The sequence below is a fragment of the Heterocephalus glaber genome, unplaced genomic scaffold (assembly GCF_053883595.1).
Source record: "Heterocephalus glaber isolate CG9 unplaced genomic scaffold, H.glaber_assembly_v1.0 deba00001442, whole genome shotgun sequence".
NCBI classification, from domain to species: domain Eukaryota; kingdom Metazoa; phylum Chordata; class Mammalia; order Rodentia; family Bathyergidae; genus Heterocephalus; species Heterocephalus glaber.
In genome coordinates, this window is record NW_028258296.1 from 47,285,062 (window position 1) to 47,307,445 (window position 22,384).

The 22,384-nt window shown below is 48.0% G+C and overlaps 1 protein-coding gene across 8 annotated transcripts in view; it reads left to right on the forward strand.

The window, feature by feature from the left end:
• Mov10 (Mov10 RNA helicase) overlaps positions 1-22,384 on the forward strand; it is a 27,120-nt gene continuing 4,736 nt past the window's right edge. For 2 of the 8 annotated variants that reach the window (XM_021265676.2, XM_087212690.1), the window contains exons 1-14: positions 1-4,120; positions 4,580-4,762; positions 13,511-13,714; positions 13,957-14,189; positions 14,338-14,596; positions 16,954-17,088; positions 18,049-18,217; positions 19,254-19,408; positions 19,668-19,844; positions 19,959-20,106; positions 20,438-20,596; positions 20,849-20,952; positions 21,099-21,196; positions 21,281-21,497. In XM_021265676.2, coding sequence (XP_021121335.2) covers positions 4,626-4,762; positions 13,511-13,714; positions 13,957-14,189; positions 14,338-14,596; positions 16,954-17,088; positions 18,049-18,217; positions 19,254-19,408; positions 19,668-19,844; positions 19,959-20,106; positions 20,438-20,596; positions 20,849-20,952; positions 21,099-21,196; positions 21,281-21,497 — 2,195 coding nt within the window. In that variant the 5' untranslated portion in view covers positions 1-4,120; positions 4,580-4,625. Of the gene's footprint in view, positions 4,121-4,161; positions 4,346-4,376; positions 4,763-11,388; positions 11,530-13,510; positions 13,715-13,956; positions 14,190-14,337; positions 14,597-16,953; positions 17,089-18,048; positions 18,218-19,253; positions 19,409-19,667; positions 19,845-19,958; positions 20,107-20,437; positions 20,597-20,848; positions 20,953-21,098; positions 21,197-21,280; positions 21,498-22,384 lie in introns of those variants that run through there. The other 6 variants (XM_021265674.2, XM_087212689.1, XM_021265672.2 and 3 more) reach the window with 5 other exon arrangements.

Here is a 22,384-nt window from a genome sequence, read left to right on the forward strand (position 1 = left end):
TGTGAGCAGTCTCTAGCTCATAGTACTCTACCCAAAAGTACCTCCCCAGTAATACAAAGGTTTTGTTTCGAGATTTCCATTAATGTCAAAAAGGAAAATCTAATTTTTACCATTTATTCATAAACCAAGACCACAGTCACTTAGGAAGGAAGTAGAAATTAAAGAACCCCTGCACCTTGAACCTGGGTAATATTTCACATTGGCTTAATGCTAAACACTGCTTTCCTCTCCTTCAAGTCTGATTTAGCTACTGATGAGGTGTGGGAAAGGCTTTTATCCTGGTTCTCAACAGAGAACCAAAGGGAGTTTCAGCTCTTCACCCTTCATCCAAGGTCAGTTCAAATTCCCATATTTTTGACAGACATTTAACTGTACTGCATTCTTTCCTTATAACATAGATTCATACATTCTTGTTAATTCTGTCAGCCTGCTCCCACGCTAGCCCATTGATTTCCTTATTCCAGAAAGACCAATCTCAGGGCTATCGGGTTTAGATAGTTACTTAGTTACTTGTAGAAATGGGAGGAAATCAAACCTCCTTGCCAAGTCCTGAACAGACCCCCTGACTTCTTAACCTCCCTCAGTGCAGTAGCTGCTTGCATTGTGTCTGAAATCAGTCTGTGGTATCCTAGGGCAAAGGCTTCCCAGACATAGAAAAGAGTTTTCTGTGAGGCCCCACTCTATACTGATGTTTGAAATGACACTGCAGAAGGCTTTTTCCATCTGAGCCTCAGTGGTTTTCCTTCTGTTGGTTGCCTACTTACAGTGCCTGTTCTCTTGTTTAATGATCTAGAATGTTGATCCTTGACTTACCTAGGTTCATGAGCTTCTTAGCAAATCTTGAGATTTCTCCAAAATCAAAAAAGACTAGATTTGTGTACCTGGGTACCAGTTTATTGATTTGTAGTTCTGTATAAAGCCACCTAGTGAGCTAGATGCTCATGACCACTTTTAGTTGATCAGCTTTCAACGATGTGGAAAAATCGAAGGAAGGAAGGTTGGTAAATATAGAAGAAAGTTGGATTGTCCTATTGAATAAATTGAGCTAATTTAAATTCTTTTATATAAACACAGAATAAGAGTTATAAGCCCTCTGAGGGTGAACAGCAATCTCACATCTTCAAATCCAAGGTATCAGAGAGTAGTCTGTTATGTAGAAAGATACACAGTTAATTCTTCATTATTCAGAGTAATATTCTAGAAAGTCACTGAACACTAGTGAATACTGTAACTCATGCCTGCATGAAGTTTATCTGATGAAGTTTATCTAATTTCCTCGTCTTCTTGAACACTTTGGTACTATCCTTGGGGACCATCATAAGCAGGGAAATGGCCAGCACAAAGCACACAAAGGCAGAAAACATGGCTATAAACAGTCCATGGAAAAGACATTTGTTTACAATATGGGGACCAAAACAAGGCTGAGCATCAGCGTCACCTCAGCTGGCAGTGGTGCACACTGGGAAACAATTTTCCACCACTTTGTGCTGAGTGATAGACATTGTAAGCAGGGACTTGGAAGGCTGGAAATAAATCTTAGGAAGTAGATGATTCTGCAAATACAGATACTCGAGTAATGACCAACTGTACCTGACAGCCTATCCTTTGGGCTGTAGTAGACTGACAGATTTCAGTGTTAACTGAAAAAAAACCTTTTCTAGTAGTTGTCTTAGAAAAGTTTGAATATATAAGTTTAAAGAACATTCAAATCTGAGCTATAAAAACTAAAGAGTAGGGGCCAAGGATTTACCTCAGTGGTTTTGCCGCCTGCTGCGCAAGCACAAGGACCCGAGTTTGATCCCCGGTACCAAAAAAAAAGGAGTAATGAAAATAAAATAGCTTCTAATCTGTAAAATAGTTCTTTGGGAAAGCTATAGATTTATTCCAGTAACACTGCTGGCCAAAGTTAACTTCCAGACTACCTGTTTGAACTCACTAAAATCAACCTTACTACTTTGAAGTCAGATTCTTTTAATTACAGATTTAGAGAAGACTTCAAAAGAAGCTGGATTTGAAAGGTGGGAAGACCATTCTTGGCATCTAGAACTGCATGGGTGAAAATAGCGACAATTCCATGTGAAGATTTTTCCAGATGAAATGTTTAGAGACGTTCTCATATTTCTACCCAAGTTTTTACTATAATACATACAGCTGTTTGTGTGTTTTGAGAACATCTAGGAGATCGGTTTGGCCAGAGAAGAGCTGGAAGGTTATGTGTCCAGAAATAATGAGGACTTATATTTGCTGGTCAGAATTGAGCCAGACATTTGGTTTGGATATGGTAGATAGTATTTGAGATGAAAAGCAACAGTGATTTTCAAGAGTTCGCACACATTCCCCCCCACACACTTTTTTTGGGTCTGTTTTGGTGATAGCACAGCTTAAACCCAGGGCCTTTGCCCTGAGCTACATCCTAGGTCTTTTTTTTTTTCTTTTCTTTTGGGTACCGTGGACCGAACTTGGGTCCTTGTGCTTGCGCAGCAGGCAACGAAACCACTGAGCTAAATCCCCGGCCCCTCTAGGTCTTTATTTTTTTAGACGGTCTCACTAAGTCACTAAACTGCCCAGGCTGGGCTCCAAGTTGAAATCCTCCCCGGCACCACCATGCCTAGCTTAAAGTTTACCTCCTTCTGGCTTCCATGGCCTCATGAGTAATTGGATGAGAGATAAAATATGTGGCTACTTTCTGCGCTCTTTCTAATTTGCATAACTAATTTTTACCACAAAACATTTCCCTGTGCCCTATTTTCCTCGTTGCTTTGATTTTCACTGACACCGCGTTTCCTATTGCTAACGCCTGTTATTTCTGGCTTTTCACTGTTGGCCTTGGGAAAAGATACAGGGTTGACCCAGTGGGAGATTGTCCTGAGTCAGGTCACAGTGGGTTAGATTGAGTGTGTGGCCTCCTGTTGGGGACTACTTTTTAGAACAACATTAGCTTTGATGTAGTTCCAACTCTATCTGATTTAATTCCTTACATAACTTATTATCTTTATCCCATTCTAGTGTGTGTTTGTTATTCTGGAGAATAAATAGATGCTAAAGGCTTGAGATATATAGATAGATAGATACATAGATATATGTATGTTTTGTTTTGGGGGTTTTTTTTGAGTCCCGCTCTTCAGATCGCCTAAACAGTCTCCTAAGCACACTGGTCTTTGCCTGGTACTGATGCTGTTGGAGTTAACTGTTTATGCCTAACCTTGCTCTCAGGGCTTTAATTACTACATTTTAATGGTTTGGCAACACTACTAACAAAGAACAATACAGGCTGGACTGCAATTAAGTACCCAAGTGTGTGGCTCAAGGGTAAGGCTCACCAGCCTGGGATATAAGAAAGCCTAAGTGGCCGGGGAGGGGGGATGTGTTCATTCTGGCAGAATCCCTTGTCCCTCTCTCACACACGTACACACCTTTATCTCAGAGACACTTCTTTCTTTCCCCAAACTTGTTTGACTCCAGTCTTCCTCCCGTGTCCGAAAATGGGGAGGGGCTGCCGCCTGCTTCTGCACTCGCACTGATTTCGGCCCTGGCCGTCTAGGGGAGGTGCTGGGTGAACTACCCCAGTCCAGCTGCCGAGGACCCAGGTCCCCGACCCTGCCCTTTGCTCTCCTGTTTTTCAGTAAGTCCCGAGGCTCTGGAGTGCTCTGGAGGGCGGGCGTGGGAGTAGTCCTAGCGGAGGCTCTGTGGAGAACACTTTGAAAAAAGATTGAATTGTATAACCCTAAGTGTGCTGTAACCCTAAGTGTGACGTAATCATAAGAGTGATGTGTAACCATAAGATATTAAAGTAGAACCTTAAGCGGTATGGAACTGATAAGGGTGTACCCCGAACTGGACAGTGTGATATGATAAGATGTGATAAGTCTGAACCAATACCACAAACGCCCAGTTAGAATAGTATAAAAGGAGCTGAAGACTCCAAGCAAGTCGTCGATCCGTCCACCGACCAGTCGACCAGTCGATCTGCTGATCTGACTACCGACCGAGACATCTGCACACCTGATGACGCTGAGAGACGGATAGCCTAGGGCCGACTCGACGCCCTTCGTCTACGGATCGGACCCTCTGACCCTACGGGAGGAAACGTCGCGCTCCCATAAGGACTTGCGCAGTACAGGTACAGGGACGTGGTAATTGGCAGACTTAATATTGTGATAATTGTATTGAAGTGAATTATGATAATATAAGATAAGTGTATGAACTGCCATCCGAGTCCGAGTCCTCTTTACCCACGGTACCTGCTCGCGACAGGCTCAGAGGTCCCAGCCCCGTGTTCAGCGGACCCAGGCGATGGATCGCCACGTTTGTACCTTGGCTCGCAGCCAGGGGAGGGAGCTCGGGGGTAAGGGGAGGGACCCGAGGGAGGGGTCAGGCTCCTGCGGAAAGAGTTAATGCGAAGAGGGGGAGGGGACAGGACGGAGAGACCACAGGGAAGGCTCAGGTAGGGTAGCCACCGCAAAGGCGACCCAGGTTGGGGAGAAGGGAGCCTGCAGGGTCAGGGGTCAGGGGTAGGGGGCTTCCCTCCTGCACCCTCATCCCAGGGCCGCCAACTTCCCGCCGCCGCGGCGACTTTCAGTTTCATTTCGACGGACCCTCCTGCCTGGGCCGCAGCCGCCGCCGCGATGCCCAGCAAGTTCAGCCGCCGGCAGCTCCGGGAGACGGGCCAGGACTTCCAGAGTTTCCTCCTCGATCGGGGACTGGACAAGGAGACAGATCGCGAGCTGCTGAGGACTATTTATAACCGAGACTTCAAGGCCAGGTACGGACCGGCCCACCCGACCCCGATCGATTGCGGGGCCCAGCGCGCCACCACGGCCGTGCGCCGGGGCCCCCTGCCTGCCCCGGGCGCAGAGGGGCGCAGCGCCCTGCGGCTCGGGCCGTCCTGGGGCGGCGCAGACCTCCTCTTGCGCCCTGCCCATGCCCCGCCAGCGCTGCCCGCATCCCGCTCGCTCAGCGCGGCCGGGCCTCTACGCAGGGTCCCTGTCCACGGCCTCAGGGCCCCTGCAGCTGGCCCGGGCTGGGGGACGGCGCTCGAATGGGGGAGGGCAGCCTCGGGAGGGGGCCCGGGCGTCGCGGAGCGCGGAGAAGGAAGGCGCTGCCTACTAGCTCGGGCTTCACGGGGACCACCCCCCTTGTTGAGGGGGGCGGGGTGCAGCCTCCGGATCCAAGATCTGCGAGCCCTGAAGGCCCACTGGGGGAGGGAGAATCTCGGGAAGCGCAGGAAAGAAAAAGGCACCAACTACTTACTCACCAGACCTCCATTAAATTAGCACCTGTGGCTTCTCCGTGGAGACCCAGGGCCGGGGACAGCCTCCTGGAGGCCCCCTTTCCCCGTGTAGCTGAAGGCATTTGGTCTCCCTTTCCTGTTACCCACTTGAGAATCAAAGAGACTTGTCAAACCATAGAATTGTGCTTCAAAACACCTCTAGCAACAGGCTGCTGCGTTGGGCGGAAAACAAGAAGCAACCTGACAGAGATGAGCATAAAGACGTGCATAAATGGGAAGTAGAGAGCAGGTTTTAATAACGGACATTCTAAAAAAGACTGCGGGTTCCAGCAGACCGCAGGACAGTAAAGGCGAGAGGGTGATGTGGTTTTGTGCAGATTTTAGCCTGAGTTAAAGGAAATATGGTTGGGTGTGGGGGGAGGAGATCGGGATGCTCCATAGTGACTGGGCTGGGGGTAGATACTGGCCTCAGTAATGGGTGTGACATTTTGGGAGGAGCACGAAGAGGCTTCAGCAACAGCTGAAGAAGGGGCACAGATGATGAGGACCTGCTTTATGCCCCCACACCATGCTGGCCACCTTGGGAACTACAAAGATGGGAACCATACACAACCCCAGGAGACCAGTAAAGGCTATGATATGCATACATTGCATATGCTTTAATACGCATGCATTATTAGTAAGCTTTTCCATCACTGAGACAAAATACTGACACCTACAACTTAAAGGAAGAGCAGTTTAATTTTGACACTTGTTTCAGAAGTGTCATCCACAGAAACATTGGGTCGTAAGGGCCTGTTGGAACAAAGCTACTCACTTAACTGTGCAGAAAGCAGAGCTTAGAGGAAGAGTACCAGCGGGAGATACACTCTCTAAACTGGTTGTTGTGGCCACACCTCTATAATCCCAGCACTCAGGAGACTGAGGGAAGATCTGGATTTCAAGGCCAGCCTGAACTACATAGCACACCTTGTCTCAACACCCACCTCCCCCCCAAAAAGAGAATGAAAGATGCCTTTCAAAGGCACTCCTGTACTGACCCACCCCCTAAGGCACATCCTGCTGTGAACATCAGTGGATTCATCTGCTAATGAGTACAATGCCCCATGATCCACTTACCTCTCCAGAAGTCTCTTAATACAGTCAAACTGGCAATTAAGATGAACTGGCACATATATAATATGCTATAATACATAGTGAAAAGAGAATGATAACAGAGATTTTAAAACACTGGAGGAAAGTAAAGAAAGCAATCACATCTCATCCGCACTTCGCATACATGAATTCACCTGTGTCCACAGAGTACATGGTGGTTCTGAGTACAAGTCAGCCAGTTTAGCAGTAGGGTTACTGGAATAGGGGGCAGAGATTGATCTCAACTCCAAATACAGCAAAGACAGCTGGGAATTCATGGCCAATGAGCAGAGGATGGGCAGTATATAGGTATTTACTGAGGAGACATCAAGAGTGGAGGGATTACTGCTAAAGAGACCTATAGGATTCTTGGTCAAGGCAGACCAAAGATTTTTATGTACATCAGAGGTTGGAAATGAGGAACTTGATCGGATAGCAAGAGTGATTGTAAGTCAAGGGGAAGTTTCCTCACTAAACTGATTCAGCAGGATTTTTTGCTAAATTGAGCAAGGCAGATCTAAACCAAGAGTATAGGCATCCCAGGCCAAGGCCTGGTCAGGAAATGGGTCAGAGCCTGACTGGAGTCTGATCAAGGAGAGTCTATGCCAGCTCTAAACCAGGAACATGCTCCGTGCTTCAGTAGGAGAAACCAGCAATGTTGGATTGCTTGTGGAAAACCATGTGTGCCATATGTTATGGGTGAATCTGAAGATTTTCAAAAGTAATTTTTAGTGCCCCACCCCCACTGGGGATTGAACCCAGGGCCTCGGACAATCATCTTGCCTCAGCCTCTCAAGTAGCTGGGTCTGTAGATGTGTACCACACTACCTGACTGTTTAGCCATGCAGATAATGGAACCAAACAAGCGCTCCTTCGCTGAGTGACATCCCCTAGCCCCGAAATAATTTTAATTATATATACTTGGATTTTATGCAAGAAAAGACACTCCCTTGTAGTTGCTAGAATATGATGTAAAAGATGGCTTTGACCTTGGCCTTGAAGGACAGGAAAAAATTGAGTACAGAGAAGAGGAGGAAAGGCCTCTGTGAGTTTGTACCTTTCGTGAGAAATGTTTGCGTGGAAGAGAAAAGTTGGAGAGGGCAAAGAGGCTGCTATCCATGAATATGTCATGATGGATAGTATTAAACTCCAGTGTCACTCACTGCACTGTCAGTCCTAAAGATGGAAATAGGTTATACCTATATGCTCCTCCACCAAAGGTGGGGGAGATTTCTGTTTGGATTAGAGAACTTTTGTGTTTGTGTGTTGTGTTGAGGATTGAACCCAGGGCCTTCTCACCTAGCTACATCCTCAGCACTTTTTATTTTTATTTTGAGACAGGGTCTCACTAAGCCATTAAGTTACCCAGGCTGGGTTTAAACTTGGAATGCTCCTGCCTCAGCTTTCCAGAGTGCACTACCACTCCAGATTTAGCAAATGTGGCTCTGTTGTTTGTTTGCTCCTTGGTTCCTGCCTCCAAAGAGTGTAGTCTAATAGGGAATGCCATATGTGTGAACAAATTCAGTGCAGTAGTACACGTGCAAGTATTGTGTTGATTCTGGCTCCACCACTTAGTGGTTGCATTTTATTTTGTTTCATTTCCCTAATTGTAACAGTATGTAAAATAATGCCATTCTCTCAGCGTTGCCTGAGGCCAAAATGAGCTCTCTGTGGCATAGTTTCCTCTGCATTCCTAACATGTTCCAAGGAGTAAGGACAGGTGTCAGGAAAGGTTTCTGAGATAGATTCTTGCTTTGGGCTCAATTCTTTTATTCAACAAATATGGGCTTAGTTCCTCCTATGAGCAAAGCAGTTCGGCCAGGTGCTGGCAGTCCACAGAAAAAAACAACTAAGGAAGAGTGTGGCAATTAAACATGAATATTTAATTGCTGTCATGATGAGTGCTTGTTAGAAAATGTCCAGTATGTGCAGAGATTGTAGTAAGTTGGACCCCTGACTTTAGGGAATCAGAGGTTTCTGGGAGTGATATGTGAGCAGAATCTGAAGGATTAAAGGGAGTTCGCAGATTTAAGGGGCAAGGAGAAAGCATTTCAGACTGTGGGAACAACACCTTCAAAGGCTTGGGGGGACCTGGGGAGAACCTGCTAACAGGAGATCAGAAGGAGGTAGGAGCAGGATTGTACTGGACCTTGTGTGCCACGGCGTTGTGAAATTTTCTTTTGTTTTTAAGCCTAGCAGAAATATGAAAACATAGTCTCAGCATAGGACACTGACATAATCAGTTTTAGGAAGAGCTTCCTGGCTTCTGGCATGGAGTGGCTTCGTGCTTAGACATTTATCCACAGTAAAAAAAAAATTACTTTAAGGCCTAGTATCAACTAATTTCAAAAAACAATGTGTGCCTCCAGAAACACTCATTCACTGCCTTCTGATATTTTTTATTCTATTTTATTTCAATTTTATAAGAATCCGGGTCTTGATCCCCCTGCAGCTCAGGGTTTGTAAAAGATGGAACTGGTAGAGTAGGTAGTTCATTAGATAAGAACTGGGAGAACAGCAGATGGGCTAAAATAGAAATCCTCAGCTGGGCACACCTGATCGGTAGGCTGAGGCAGGATGGTCACAAATTTGAGGCCAGCTTGGGCTATATGGCGAGGACTACATAGTTAGTGAGACCTTGTCTCACAAATAAATAAATAAAAGCCACAAGCTCAGACAGACAGTGGCTTGCGGTTCCTGAGTTTGCAGTTTCATTATTTCTTGAGAAGAGCTCCTCAAGCCTCTTAAAGGTACCCTAGTTGCACAATTACATTAAGTGTGAGGTCAACGATGTGGACCTAGGGGAGTTAAACCAGAGGGTGACCCAATTAGATCTCATTAACATATATGCGCATTGTGGCTTTTGACCCTCCTTCCGGGGAAGACACCAAGACTTTAGACCAAAAACTCCCCTTCATATAGATGGGTGGAGTTCAGCTGCCAGTTGGAGAAAGCCCCAACCCTCCGTCTCTCCCCAAAGGTCTAAAAATTTACAAGGAAAGCGCACTCTGACCCTCAGGGCAGTTGCCACCTCTGGCTCTACCCACTCTGCCTTTTTGAAGATGTACAACCCCTAATAAATTACTATGCTTATGAATGTACTGTGCTTGTCACCCAATAAAGCTGCCTGCTAAACTTGCGGCTTGCTGACTATTCCCTTGCTGCGGACCTCCTTGCAGATCTTGGGGAGGATCCAAGAACTGAGACACCAGACACAGGGCAGATCATCACCAGTCACCACAACCGAAATTCCAATAACAGAAATACGTGTTAGAACTATTTTTATTTTTGTCTCTCTAATAGGATTGATACCTCATTTTTTAAAACTTGTACTTCTCTACACTTGGGACAGTTTTTCATACCCTTTTGGTCATCTGTATTTGTTTTTCAAATCTAATGTTTATTTTCCCTGTTAAAATGTTCATCTTGGGCTGGATTTAGTTCAGTGGTTCCAGCGCCTGCCTCACAAGCACAAGGTCCCGAGTTTGATCCCCAGTACCAACAAAAAAAAAACTGTTCATCTTTATGTATGTATGTGTATATGTGTGTGTGTGTGTGTGTGTGTGTGTGTGTGTGTGTGTGTGTGTGTGTATTTAGAAACAGGGTCTTGCTGTGTAGTCCAGGCTGGTCTCAAACTCACCATCCTCCTGCCTTAGCGTCTGGAGTGTTGGAGTATGAGCATTCACCACCACACCTGGCTATTGCTGTTTTTCATTATTTTTTAGTTTCAGGTTTTCAGTCTTGGTTAGGAAGTTTTCCTTAGAAATCTAGGTGACTAGATGTATATAATACAAGGGCTGAGGCTTTTCTCGATAATAATGTGTTGTTAGTGATTTTTTTAAAAACAATTTATTTTTTATGGCTATCACCTTAGACCAGAGTTAGATAAATTTGCGTAGAATTAACAGACAGAATCATTTGAGAAGTATTTAGGGAACAGCCTCCATAGTAGAAGTTGCAAGATGTGCAAAGATGAGTTCTGTCTACCCATGGGCCTGTGCAGAGATTTCCAGAAATAGAAGGTTTCACATTAAAAGTTTGCTTTTGTCTTCCCTTGAAAGCTGTAAGATCTGGCTATTTGAGGCCTACATTCTGTGCTGGCCACATTTGATCAGAATGAGGTCCCTTCACCCCCACAGACACAGCATGCATTCCCCAGTTTATTCAGTCCCATGGAGCCCCCTTTTCTCCAAGCACTGTGCTGGAAACTCAGGCCTTTCCAAGGTGCCTGCCTCCTGTTTTCTTACAGTACAGTTATGAGGGATATATGGTCGTTCATACACTAAAGACACAAAATGGAACTGATATCAAGACAGCTGTGGGGCCTGGCTTTTGTACGAATGTGAGTTTGTGTCCCAACCGATGGGACTTGGGGACTGAAAGACTAAGGAGCCCTGGTGAAAGTTACTGATGGCCTCCTGATTTCAGTCCCTTTATTACTGGATCCCTCAGCAGCATTTAGTCCTGACACCTGATTTGGAGACTTTTCCTGCTTCTATCCCTCTCTTGGGGGTTCAATCTCTGTTTTTCCCTCCCTCCCTCCCTCCCTCCCACAGTTGTCCTAGCTTTGATTGTTCTCAAACTACTTACACTCCCTGAAAAGATCCCAAACACTTCCTTGGTTATAACTGCCGCCTGAAGACTCCTCAGGATTAAGATCTGACCTTGACTTTGGCCTGAGTTCTCAACTTCTGACTCATGGAGCCAGATCTGCCTCTGAGCACGGGAATCTCAAACCCAGCATGTCCAGTGTCAGGGTTAGCTCTACATGTGTCTCCTCCTCTTTTCCACCTATTGAAGGGACAGTCCCCTAAGCCAGCCCACCGATGTGGGTACACAAGCTTCATCCCCCTTCCTAGCCTCCTTTCCTTCTCCTGTGGGTCACCACATGCTGCTAATTTACATTCTGAAAATGATCAAGTCTGGCCCCTTTCCTTTCTCTACTGCTGCCTTGTAGAGGCCTTTGTTATCTTTTAACCAGAATATCGCAGTGGCCTTCTTCTAACTGGTCTCCCTGCCTACAGTCTTGCCTCCAGCAAACCCATCCTCCAGTCCTGATGCCAGAGTGATCTGAAATGCAAATATGATCTTGCCACTCCCCTGCTTAAAACCCACCAACTGCAGTGGTTCTGTAACCACAGGGTAGCCTCTGACGTGGGCTGCAAGTAAGTTGTCACTACTCCTACTACTACTGCCACCGTTAGTACTGCTATTATTAATACAGATACTAATAATAGTAGCTGACATTGATTGAGCTTTTTCCATTATGCTTTCAAATAATTTATTGTGTCTTGAAAACAAATCATAGGCAACTCAAAGCTTTCTGAATGGTACTGCTCTCATATCCCTGGGGTGAAGGAGAGGGGCAGAGTTCCAGGCAGGAGACACCAGAGAAATGTCGGTAACTTATCATATGCTTTGCTGAGTGACTATGCTGATTAGCCTTAAGAGCTCTACAGATTACTATAGTCTTTAGGAGCAAAAATTTGCTTTCATTCCAGAAGAAACTGAAGAAATAAAAACTTATGGCACTGGGGCTGGGGATTTAGCTCAATGGTTCCTCTGCCTACCTTGCAAGCGCCAGGGTCCTGAGTTCGATCCCCAGTACCAAAAAAACCAAAACAGAACACAAAACTTATGGCACGGGAATAAATTAGTCGTAAAATAAATGCAAATAAAAGTTTTAAAAAATTTCCTTTCACTCCCTATAAAACATTGAGGGAGGGTGTTGGTTGTCCCGATCTTGAATATGCCTGTCAAATATGTCAAGTGTGGGAGAGTCCTTGGGCTCCTGGATACCAGGAAAGGGAAGTGAAGGACTGCTGACATCCAGGGTTTTAGGTCTAGGCTTCTGGGCCTTGCAAGCACAACGGCGTGATCTGGTCCCTGCCCATCTCTGCTGCCTCCCATCACTCCTTCCCTACCACTTTTCACTCTACTACAACCAAACTATATGTGATACTAAATCATCACTCGCCTTTACTGAGGTCTCCTATGTGCCACACACTGGGCTAAGTGGTTCACTGCAGTGTCAATGAGCCACTCATGGAAGTCAAGTCATATTCTCTCCATTTTATTTATTTATTTCCTTATTTGGTGTGGTGCTGGCAGTGGAGCCCAGAGCCTTGGAAATGCTAGGTAACCGCTCTGCCAGTCAGCTGCATCCCCAGGTCATGCTATCCCCGTTCTGCGGAGGGAGAAAGTGAGGTTCGGAGTGACGCGTTAGCTTGGTGGAGCCTGGCCCTTGCACACCCCTCACCTTGCTCACGTGCAAGGCACTCTCTTGTGCCTGAGACCCACCCCTCCCCCCAGGCTGGCCTCAGTGGCCCTGGGAGCCCCAGAGGTGACTGCTCCTGCTCTCAGGATCACCCTGGAATTTGTAGGATTGGTCCGAGTGCTCCTCCAGGCAGGTCTGGGTCTCTTGCATCTTGGGGACCCCCCCCCACCCGCTGCATGTAGTGCAGTGTTTGGCACCTAACAGGCCTCTGTAAGTGTTTGTTGAGTTGACTAAACTGAATTCCACATGCCAAACCTTGAGGTGACTGTCCTGCTGACCAGTTTTCCCTGTCTTCACCTCTCTAGGCACAAAGCCAGGCTATTTGATCTCTGGAGAAGGATCCTTTCCCTTCCTGCTTGGGCTCCACCTGCACCCTTTGACTCCGGGTGGAAACTGCTGTCTGATCAGCCACCTTGCCCACACTGTGGACACCTCTGCTGTCTCTAAGCTCTTCTCTCACTTCTTCTCCACTGAGCCCCTTATCCACTCCTCTAAATCAACTTATTCGGCTTCTCCTTGACCTTAGTTCTTTCCACTGGGTTGTTTATACATACATTTTCTTTGTCCCAAAGTTCCCCCCAGCACCACCAACAAAAACTGTTTGTTTCTCTCTGTTCCCCAAATCCTTCCAATCATCAGCCTGTGATTGGCCTTTTCTCCTCAGAAGTGTGCAATCCACAACCTGCTGTTACATTTTGCCTTGGAAAGTTTCATTGCCTTGCCTTAAGACATGAAAAGTCCTGCCATTCTCTAGCCTGTGCTCCTCTGCTGTGTTCCGCACAGAGTGACCCTCGGGCCACGCCCACAGCTACCCTGCGTCCCACTGGTGCTGCCTTCCCTCACTTCCCAGTCTCCTCTGCTTCTGGCAGCTCTAGGACTCCCACCCCTGGCTTCTCCTCCATGCTGTATGGAATGAAGATTGCAAATCTGGCCTTCGTCAGCAAGACTCAGGTCAGGTTCTTCAGCCTTGACCGCTGGGCCGATGTGGAGTTCCCAGAAAAGAGGAAAGTGAAGCTGGGGTCAGATATCAGCAAACACCACAAGTCACTGCTAGCCACAATCTTTTATGATAGGTGGGTGTGTGGGTGTGCATGCACGATGTGTGCATGGGAGGGAAAGGGGGTTGAGGAAAGGGGGTTATGGGAAGCACCTCCCCTCAAAGACTGGGGGAAGGGCAGAGAATTGACCTGAGAGGCAGGGTGGGGTTTGTGACCACAGCTGGTACTTGCCAGCCTCCTAACCTTGAAACTTTCCAAAGGCAACCCCCAGTCCAGGCCTTCTGTCCCTGCCACCCCTTGACTCCTGCTCTCTTCAGGGCTCAGTATCTTCACGGGAAGCATGGGGTGGATGTGGAAGTTCAGGGGCCCCATGAAACCCGAGATGGGCAGCTCCTTATCCACCTGGATTTGAACCACAAGGAGGAGCTGACCTTGAGACTTCGGAATGGAGGAACCAAGCCTGTTACCCTCACTCACCTCTTCCCACTGTGCTGGACACCCCAGTTTGCCTTCTACGATGACCAGGAGCTGCCCTGCCCACTGGGCCCTGGTGAGTTGGTTTCCAAGGGGAAGCTTGCTCTGGTCAGGTCTGGGGCTTGGGGAAGGACCCTGTCACTGTCTGGTGGGCTCCTGCCTTGGCATGGGGGAGTGTCTGGGGTCCCCACCCCACCTCCATTCACTCAAGCGTCCTCCTCCAGGTGAATGCTATGAGCTGCAGGTCCACTGTAAGACCAACTTTGTGGGGTACTTCCCAGCCACGGTGCTCTGGGAGCTGCTGGGCCCTGGAGAATCGGATTCAGAAGGAGCTGGCACTTTCTACATTGCCCGCTTCCTGGCTGCTGTCGCTCACAGCCCGATGGCTACACAACTGAAGCCTACAGCTCCCTACAAGCGCATCCAGATCACTAGAAACACTATGGTGACCAACCGGATAGAGGAAGGGGAGAGACCCGACCGGTAACTGTTCCTCCGACTCCCTCCGGGCTGAGTGTCTCCTGACCCAGACAGGTGGGCCCTTGGGTAGAGCCCAGAGCTGGGAGCCAGAGCTCCTCTCCTGCCTGAGGGTTCTCCCCTCCTCTGGCCTCAGAGACCGTTCCTGTCTAGGAAGCAAGTTGCAGGAGAGTGGCAGATCTGAGGGGCATATGAAAAAAATTCTCAAACTTTTTTTTCTATTTTTACTGTGTGATGAATGATCAAGCAGCCCATTATAAACATCTGTCCCTCGATTGATTGGTTGTACTTCTGGGTATAGAACCCAGGGCCTCATTCATGCTGAGCAATTGTTCCACCACTGAGCTAAATCCCCAACCCTTTTTAAATTTCATTTGAGACGCTAAGTTGCCGAGGCTGGCCTTGAATTTGGGATCCTCCTGACTTAGCCTCCCATGTAGCTGCAGTTATAGGCATGTGCCATTGCACCTAGGTTCTTTTTTAATTGAAAAAAAGTTTTAGTGTTGCTGAGGATCGAATCCAGGGCCTCATAAGTGCTAAGCATATGCTTTACCACTGAGCTACATCCTTAGCCCGTTCTCTCTCTCTTTTTTTTTTTTTTTAATTTAAAAAAATTTTTTTGGTACCAGGGATCGAATTCGGGTCCTTGCGCTTGCGCAGCAGGCGGCGAAACCACTGAGCTAAATCCCCGGCCCTCTCTTTTTTTTTAAACAGCATTATTGAGATAACTCATTTACCAAATGATTAACTCATTTTATGACTACAGTTCAGTGGTTTTTAATATAATTATGGATATGTACAACCATTATCACAGTCAGTTTTAGAACATTTCATTACCCCGAAAAAGAGACCCTTCACCTACCACCTTTTATCGCCTGCCCCTAGCTCCCATACCCAAGCAGCCATTCATCCGCTTTCCATCTCCCCAGATTCCATGTGAATAAACTCCTGGGTATACATATGTGATACATGTAGACATCTCTCGTTGGCATAGCTAGATGTTCACATAATAATGAATTTCAAAAGCAAACCATGGCCTGGTGTGGTGGTCCATAGCTGTAATCCCAGCACTCAGGAGTCTGAGGCAGGAATTGCAAGTTCAAGGCCGGCCTGGGCTACCTAGTGAGACCCTGTCTCAAAAAATAACAAAATCAAAAAAGGCAAACCATGTGTCTTACTTTCTCATTGCTGAGACAAACTACCAGCCACTCAAAGTTAAAGAAAGAAAGGTTTATTTCGTTCACAGTTTGTAGAGGTTTCAGTGTGTACTTGGCTGGCTGGCACATGGCAGAGGGACATTACAAAGAAGAAACAGTCCATGGCATGGCAAGTAGAAGGCAGCAAGCAGCAAACCTGTCTCCTTTTTCCCTTCTGTTCCATCCAGGCTAAAACCTTAGTGATTGGTGCCACCTACTCCCTTGGATCTGGGTGTAGATAGTGGAAACACCACGATCCAAGTTAAACCAATTTAGTTACCATTAATCCCTGCACCACACACCCATAATTCAGCCACCTCCCCAAAGCCCTACTTACGAGCAAATGAGGCTTTGAGGGGGACATCCAGATACAAGCCGTAACAGCATGTAATCAGACCTTCACAGTGTGACCATCATGCTCTTTCCTTGTAAACAATATTTATGTATTAAAAAATACAGTTAGCCAAGGGTGGTGGTGCATGCCTGTAATTTCAGCACTTGGGAGGCTGAGGTGGAAAATCACTGAGTTCATGGCCAGCCTGGGCTACATAGTGAGACCCTATCTCAAAAAAAAGACAAACTTACAAAGAAAAAAGTCTGGAAGGCTATATATCAAAAAATTAATGCTTGGGCCGGGGATTTAGCCCAGTGGTTTTGTTGCCTGCTGTGCAAGCACAAGGACCTGAGTTCAATCCCTGGTACCAAAAAAAAAAAAAAAACATAAACAAAAAGTTAATGCTGCCCAGGATTTTGCTCAGTGGTGCTGACACTTGCCTCGAAAGCACAAGGTCCTGAGTTTGATCCCTGGTACAAAAAACAAACAAACAAAAAAAAGTTAATGCTGGTTGTCTGATGGTGAGAATGTAATGTATTTATTTATAACCTATTTTCAGATTTTTTCCTTCTAATGAACATGTATTCCTTATATAATATTTTATTTCCTGTATAATATTTTTTAAACATTTCCAAGAATCAGGCTTTCCACAAATGAGAATGGTCCAGCCTTGGAAGCAGAAGCTACATGAGCTATTGAGTTCCACACCCTTAGATGGACCACCTTTGAGCAACCGTATTATAGAAGGCCTTGTGAATCCTGCACCAGGGTCATTCCCAGAGTCTGAAGTGACAAGTTTCCATGTTTGTGATTGCTTTTCCTCTCCTACCCAGGGCTAAGGGCTATGACCTGGAACTAAGTATGGTACTAGGGAGCTACCACCCACCACCCCGCCTCAGGCAGCTGCTCCCCATCCTTCTTCAGAGAACAAGTACCTTCACTGCCCCAAAGGAGATTGCTGAGATCAAGTACGTGCCGCCCCTTTGCACCCTACACTCTTGCCGGTCCTCTGTCTCCTCCCATTGCCTGTATTTCCATCCTCAGCCTCCCAGGCTGTTCTTTCATTCTCTCACTGAGCATGCTCTGTGTGCTAGGCACTGTCTGAGGTGGACCAGTCCAACAAGGGCCTTGGCCATTCTAAGGGAGGACAGTGTGCACTTAGAATCTCTCTGTCTCCCTCCTTCCCTCCCTCCTTCCCTTCCTTCCTTCCCTCTCTCTTTTCTCTCCTCTCTTTCTCTCTTCCTTTCCCTTCCTCTCTGTCTCTCTCTTCCCACCCCCAACCCTCCCCTCCTTTTCCTCACTGCTAGATATTGAACCCAGGACCTTGCACATTTTAGGCAAGTGCTCTACCCTATAATTTTTTTTTTTCCAGTACCGGGAATCAAACTCAGGACTTTGCACTTTCGAGGCAGGCGCAGTGCCACTGAGCAAAATCCCCTGTCCTTTTACCCTGTAATTTATTTAAAACTTTATTTTATAATTTCATGTAGTGATGAGCGCTATGAAGAACTAAACAAATGCTAAATAAACTAAAGCAGGGTAAGGGCTGAGGTTGCTGTTTTGCAGAGGGCAATTAGTTCTAACCTGTCTGAGGAGGGGACATCTGAACAGAGAAACATTTGAGTGAGGTGAAAGTGGATCTTGGGTGGATCAGGGGCAGAATGTTCTGGCTGTTAGGATCCACAAAGCAAATGTCAGGGTACATCTCAGGTAGGGGCAGGGAAATTCCAGGAAGCAAGAGCCAGAGCTCCCTTCTTTGAGGCTTCTGACCCCTGTCCACTTCTCTGCCCTTCTGGTCTTCCCTGCCTCCTTATGCCATCATAATTCCAGAGCTTCACAGGAGAGAGGAGGGCACTTACAGGCATGGGGGTTGCCTGAGCCACCCTCTTCCTTCCATTCCCACCCCATTCCCCAACACTGTCTGCCAGGGCCAAGCTGGAGACAAGCCTGAAGTGGAAGAACTATGAGGTGAAGCTCCGGCTGCTGCTGCACCTGGAGGAGCTGCAGATGGAGCATGACATCCGGCACTATGACCTGGAGTCAGTGCCCATGACCTGGGACCCCACTGCCTGGAACCCCAGGCTGCTCACACTGGAGGTCAGGGCTCGATCAGGTGTGGGGGTGGGGCAGGAAGTGGGTGGGCGGAGCTCAAGTCAGCCAGCCTAGTAGACCTGGCAGCACACTACCTGACTGTAGGACAAAGCTAGAAAAAGATGAAGTGGTTCCTGTCTCAGAGAGCCCAAAAAGAAATGTGCATCTTGTGCCCAAAAAGAGATGGCAAGGTAGGGGAATGGGGTTTTAGTCCAGACTTTGCTACCTCCAGTTATGTGGCCTTGGGTAAGACACTTGCTCTCCCCAACCCCAACCGTACCCCCGGAATGGCAATTAAGTCCCACTGAGCTACTATGTTTTTATTTTGAGACAGGGTCTCACAAAGTTGCTAAGTTCCTCAGGCTGGTCTCAAACTTGCCATCTTCCTGCCTCGGCCTCTCAGAGTACCCGTATTACAGGCATGCACCACCACACCCGCTGAAACGCTTCCTTTCAGCCAGAGGTCCCTTATCTGAAAAACACCCAGGTGAAAGGATAATTCCTTTTTTTTTTTGGTACCAGGGATCGAACTCTGGACCTTGCGCTTGCAAGGCAGGCACCAGAACCACTGAGCTAAATCCCCAGCCCAAAGGATAATTCTTAATGCCCTTTTTAGCTCTTAGCTCTCAGATTTTGTCTTTGTATGTATAAGCCCAAAATTACCCATGAGAACATATTTCTGCACACAGTACAGATAGGAAGAGAGAGAACAAGGTCAGTCAGGGAAAGATACCACAGGAAGTGAGTTATGAACAAGATTTTAAAATCAGAGTAGGACTGAACTGGCCAAGAGGGCAGCTGGATGGTCTGGGAAGCTGACTTCTGGGTCCTGAAATCCTGCCTTGGGCTCAGCATATCTGAGTCACAGCTTAGGAAGATTTGCCTCCTTCCTCTTTCCTTGACTCTAGCCCTCTTTGGGAGAGAGAAAAGAGGGGTGCAAAGAAGTGTTAACTCCCTGAATGTTGAGTTAGAGGCCCAAAACCTCAGTCCTCAGAGGTCCAGAGAGCCTGGGATAGAAGCCTGCTTATGTTCACCCCTACAGGTTCCCGGTGTGACTGAGAGCCGCCCCTCAGTTCTACGGGGTGACCACCTGTTTGCCGTTTTGTCCTCTGAGACACACCAGGAGAACCCGGTCACCTACAAGGGCTTTGTGCACAAGGTGGAGTTGGACTGTGTCAAGCTGAGCTTCTCCACAAGGTGGGCATTGGAGGAGCCCTGAGCTGCTAGAATGGCCTCTGTCTCTCTGAGGCCAGGGGCGAGGTGTTTCTTCTTGAGACAAGTGACACCCCAGGCATGGAGCAGGAAGCTTTTCTTCAGGGGGCCCTGGGCTGTCTGAGCAGCTTTCCTCTTCCTAGGAAGCTTTGTGGGACTGGAGTAGTGGGAGAGAGAGAGTGCCCTGGCATTTTGTTGCACAGCACACTAACTGGAGGTTTTCCACCTCTCTCCCTGCCCAAAGCCTCCTGGACCGCTTTGTGGATGGACTGACCTTCAAGGTGAACTTCACTTTCAACCGCCAGCCTCTGCGAGTCCAGCACCGAGCCCTGGAGCTGACGGGGCGCTGGCCCCTGGGGCCCATGCTCTTTCCTGTGGCCTCTCGTGGGGTCCCTCTGCTACCCTCAGATGTGAAGCTCAAGTGAGACCGGGCAGGGGGCTCTGGGACTCCTGGGAGTGGGTGCAGGGGATGGAGTCACAGAAGCCTCTGGGATGCTGGATAACTTGAAGTTTGGATTCCTGACCCTTCTGCCAGGCTGTTTGACCGGAGTCTGGAGTCGAACCCAGAGCAGCTGCAGGCCATGAAGCACATTGTTATGGGTACCACCCGCCCAGCCCCCTACATCATCTTTGGGCCTCCAGGCACTGGCAAGACCATCACATTAGTGGAGGCCATTAAGCAGGTGAGGCCTAAATGTAAACCAGGATGCTACACACTAACTCCCCAGCACTGAGCATTTGCCCCCAAGTTCTGATACCCTCCAGCATCCTGAATGGTCCTACTTCTGAGCAGCCGTGAAAAGAGGAAGTGGGGATTTAGGGTCAATGTGGCTATTGAGCCAACATAGACTCGTATATTTACTGCAACAATTATCCAGCAGGGGTAGGGAATCAGAACTTGCCTTTTGTGCTCCTACCTCCATCAGTTGTGGGAGCCAAATGCTACAGTGACCCAGCCCAAGTCATCGCAGAGACAGGAAGCTGCTTCCCACACCATACTTCTCTATACCTCAGGTGGTGAAGCACTTGCCCAAAGCCCACATCCTGGCCTGCACCCCATCCAACTCGAGTGCTGACCTTCTCTGCCAGCGGCTCCGGGTCCACCTGCCCAGCTCCATCTACCGCCTCCTGGCCCCCACCAGGGACATCCGAATGGTGCCTGAGGACATTAAGGTACAGGGAAGTGCAGAAGGTCAAGGGATGATGAGGCTGGGGGAGCAGTCGGGGTAGACACGGGGTGGGAAACTAGGAGACCTGGTTACTTGCTTTGTGACCTCAGGTGGGTCAGGGCCCCTCTCTGGGCCTCAGTCTCCCTGTCTAAAAAGTGAAAGAGGTGGCTAAAATAATTTTGTTGGGCCAGAGCCAGAGCAGTGGTAAGAATGGGCGCAGCCAATTGGATTCTTCTTGTCCCTTTGCGATCCACAGCACTGCTGTAACTGGGATCCCAAGAAGGGGGAGTATGTGTTTCCTGCCAAGAAGCAGCTGCAGGAATATCGCGTCTTAATTACCACCCTCATCACTGCCAGCAGGTGGGAAGTTGGTAGCGTAGGTAAAGGCGTGCAGGCTGGGAGACGGGGGAGGAGTGTTCCTGGGGGATGAGCTGAGGGGCCAGCATCGGTGAGCATTCAGGACTGGTAGCCTGGGTATGACTCTGGCCTGGCCTGACATGTCCCAGGTTGGTGTCGGCCCAGTTTCCCATCGACCACTTCACACACGTCTTCATTGATGAGGCTGGCCACTGCATGGAGCCTGAGAGTCTGGTGGCCATAGCAGGTGAGAGGATCAGATGGGCTGTGGGTACCACCTTCCGGAAGGTCCCACCACCCACCTTTCCCCCACACCACCCCTGCCTCCCAGGACTGATGGAAACCAAGGAGACCGGAAATCCAGGAGGGCAGCTGGTGCTGGCAGGAGACCCTCGGCAGCTGGGGCCTGTGCTGCGTTCTCCACTGGCACAGAAGCACGGGCTGGGGTACTCGCTGCTGGAGCGGCTGCTCACCTACAACACCCTGTACAAGAAGGGCCCCAATGGCTACAATCCCCAGTTCATAACCAAGCTGCTGCGCAACTACAGGTATTCCTGTACCCTCACCTCCGCTGCTACCCAGACCTTCATGGCCTGTGTAGCCCGGCTGCAGGCTCTGCTCTGCATGCCTATTGCTCAGAGGCTGTGATGCAGAAAGACTATGAACTGGAAGGTCAGAGGTCTCCTTTCTAGCCCCACCTCTGCTACTTGTCCATGTGACTTAGCAAGTGCTTTCATCCTGGACTAGTTTACTTGGCTTGTGTGTACATTGGGGGTGGTTGGATACCAGGTGTCTGGTGTGGGTCTCAGGTGAAGTTTCCAGGCAATCCAAGGAGAAATGAGAAAAATAGAATAGTTTTTGCTTTTAGACAGTCTCTCTATGTAAGCCAGACTGGTCTCAGACTCCTGGGCTCAAGTAATCCTCCTGTCTTAGCCACCCAAGTAACTGAGACTACAAGGTACGTGCCACTATGCCCGGCTTATATACTTTCAGTAAATAACTTCAGACATCAGAAATGCTTAGATGAGTATCAGGTTGTCACTAGGAGTACAGTAAGTGTCAGTTATTTTGTCACTGCTTCTCTTTTGGATTTAACATGTCATAAAATAATAGTGATAGATGATAATTTGTTTTTGTACTGTCCTGAGAATGGCTTCCTCATTCCTCGGTTTTTAAAAGTAATTTGGAGCCATGTCTGGCTGGCCCCTTTTTTAATGCTAGCCTTTGGGAGGCTACTGCAGGAGCATCTAGAGTTTGAGAGCAGCTTGGGCTACACGGTGAATTCAAGACCAGGCTGGATCCTGTCTCAAAAACAAAACAAGCAGTTGCACATGCCTGTAATCGCAACACTCGGGAGGCTGAGACAGGAAGATTGCCCCGAATTCAAGGCCAACCTGGAATACATAGTGAGGTCAAGGCCAGCCTGAACTGCATA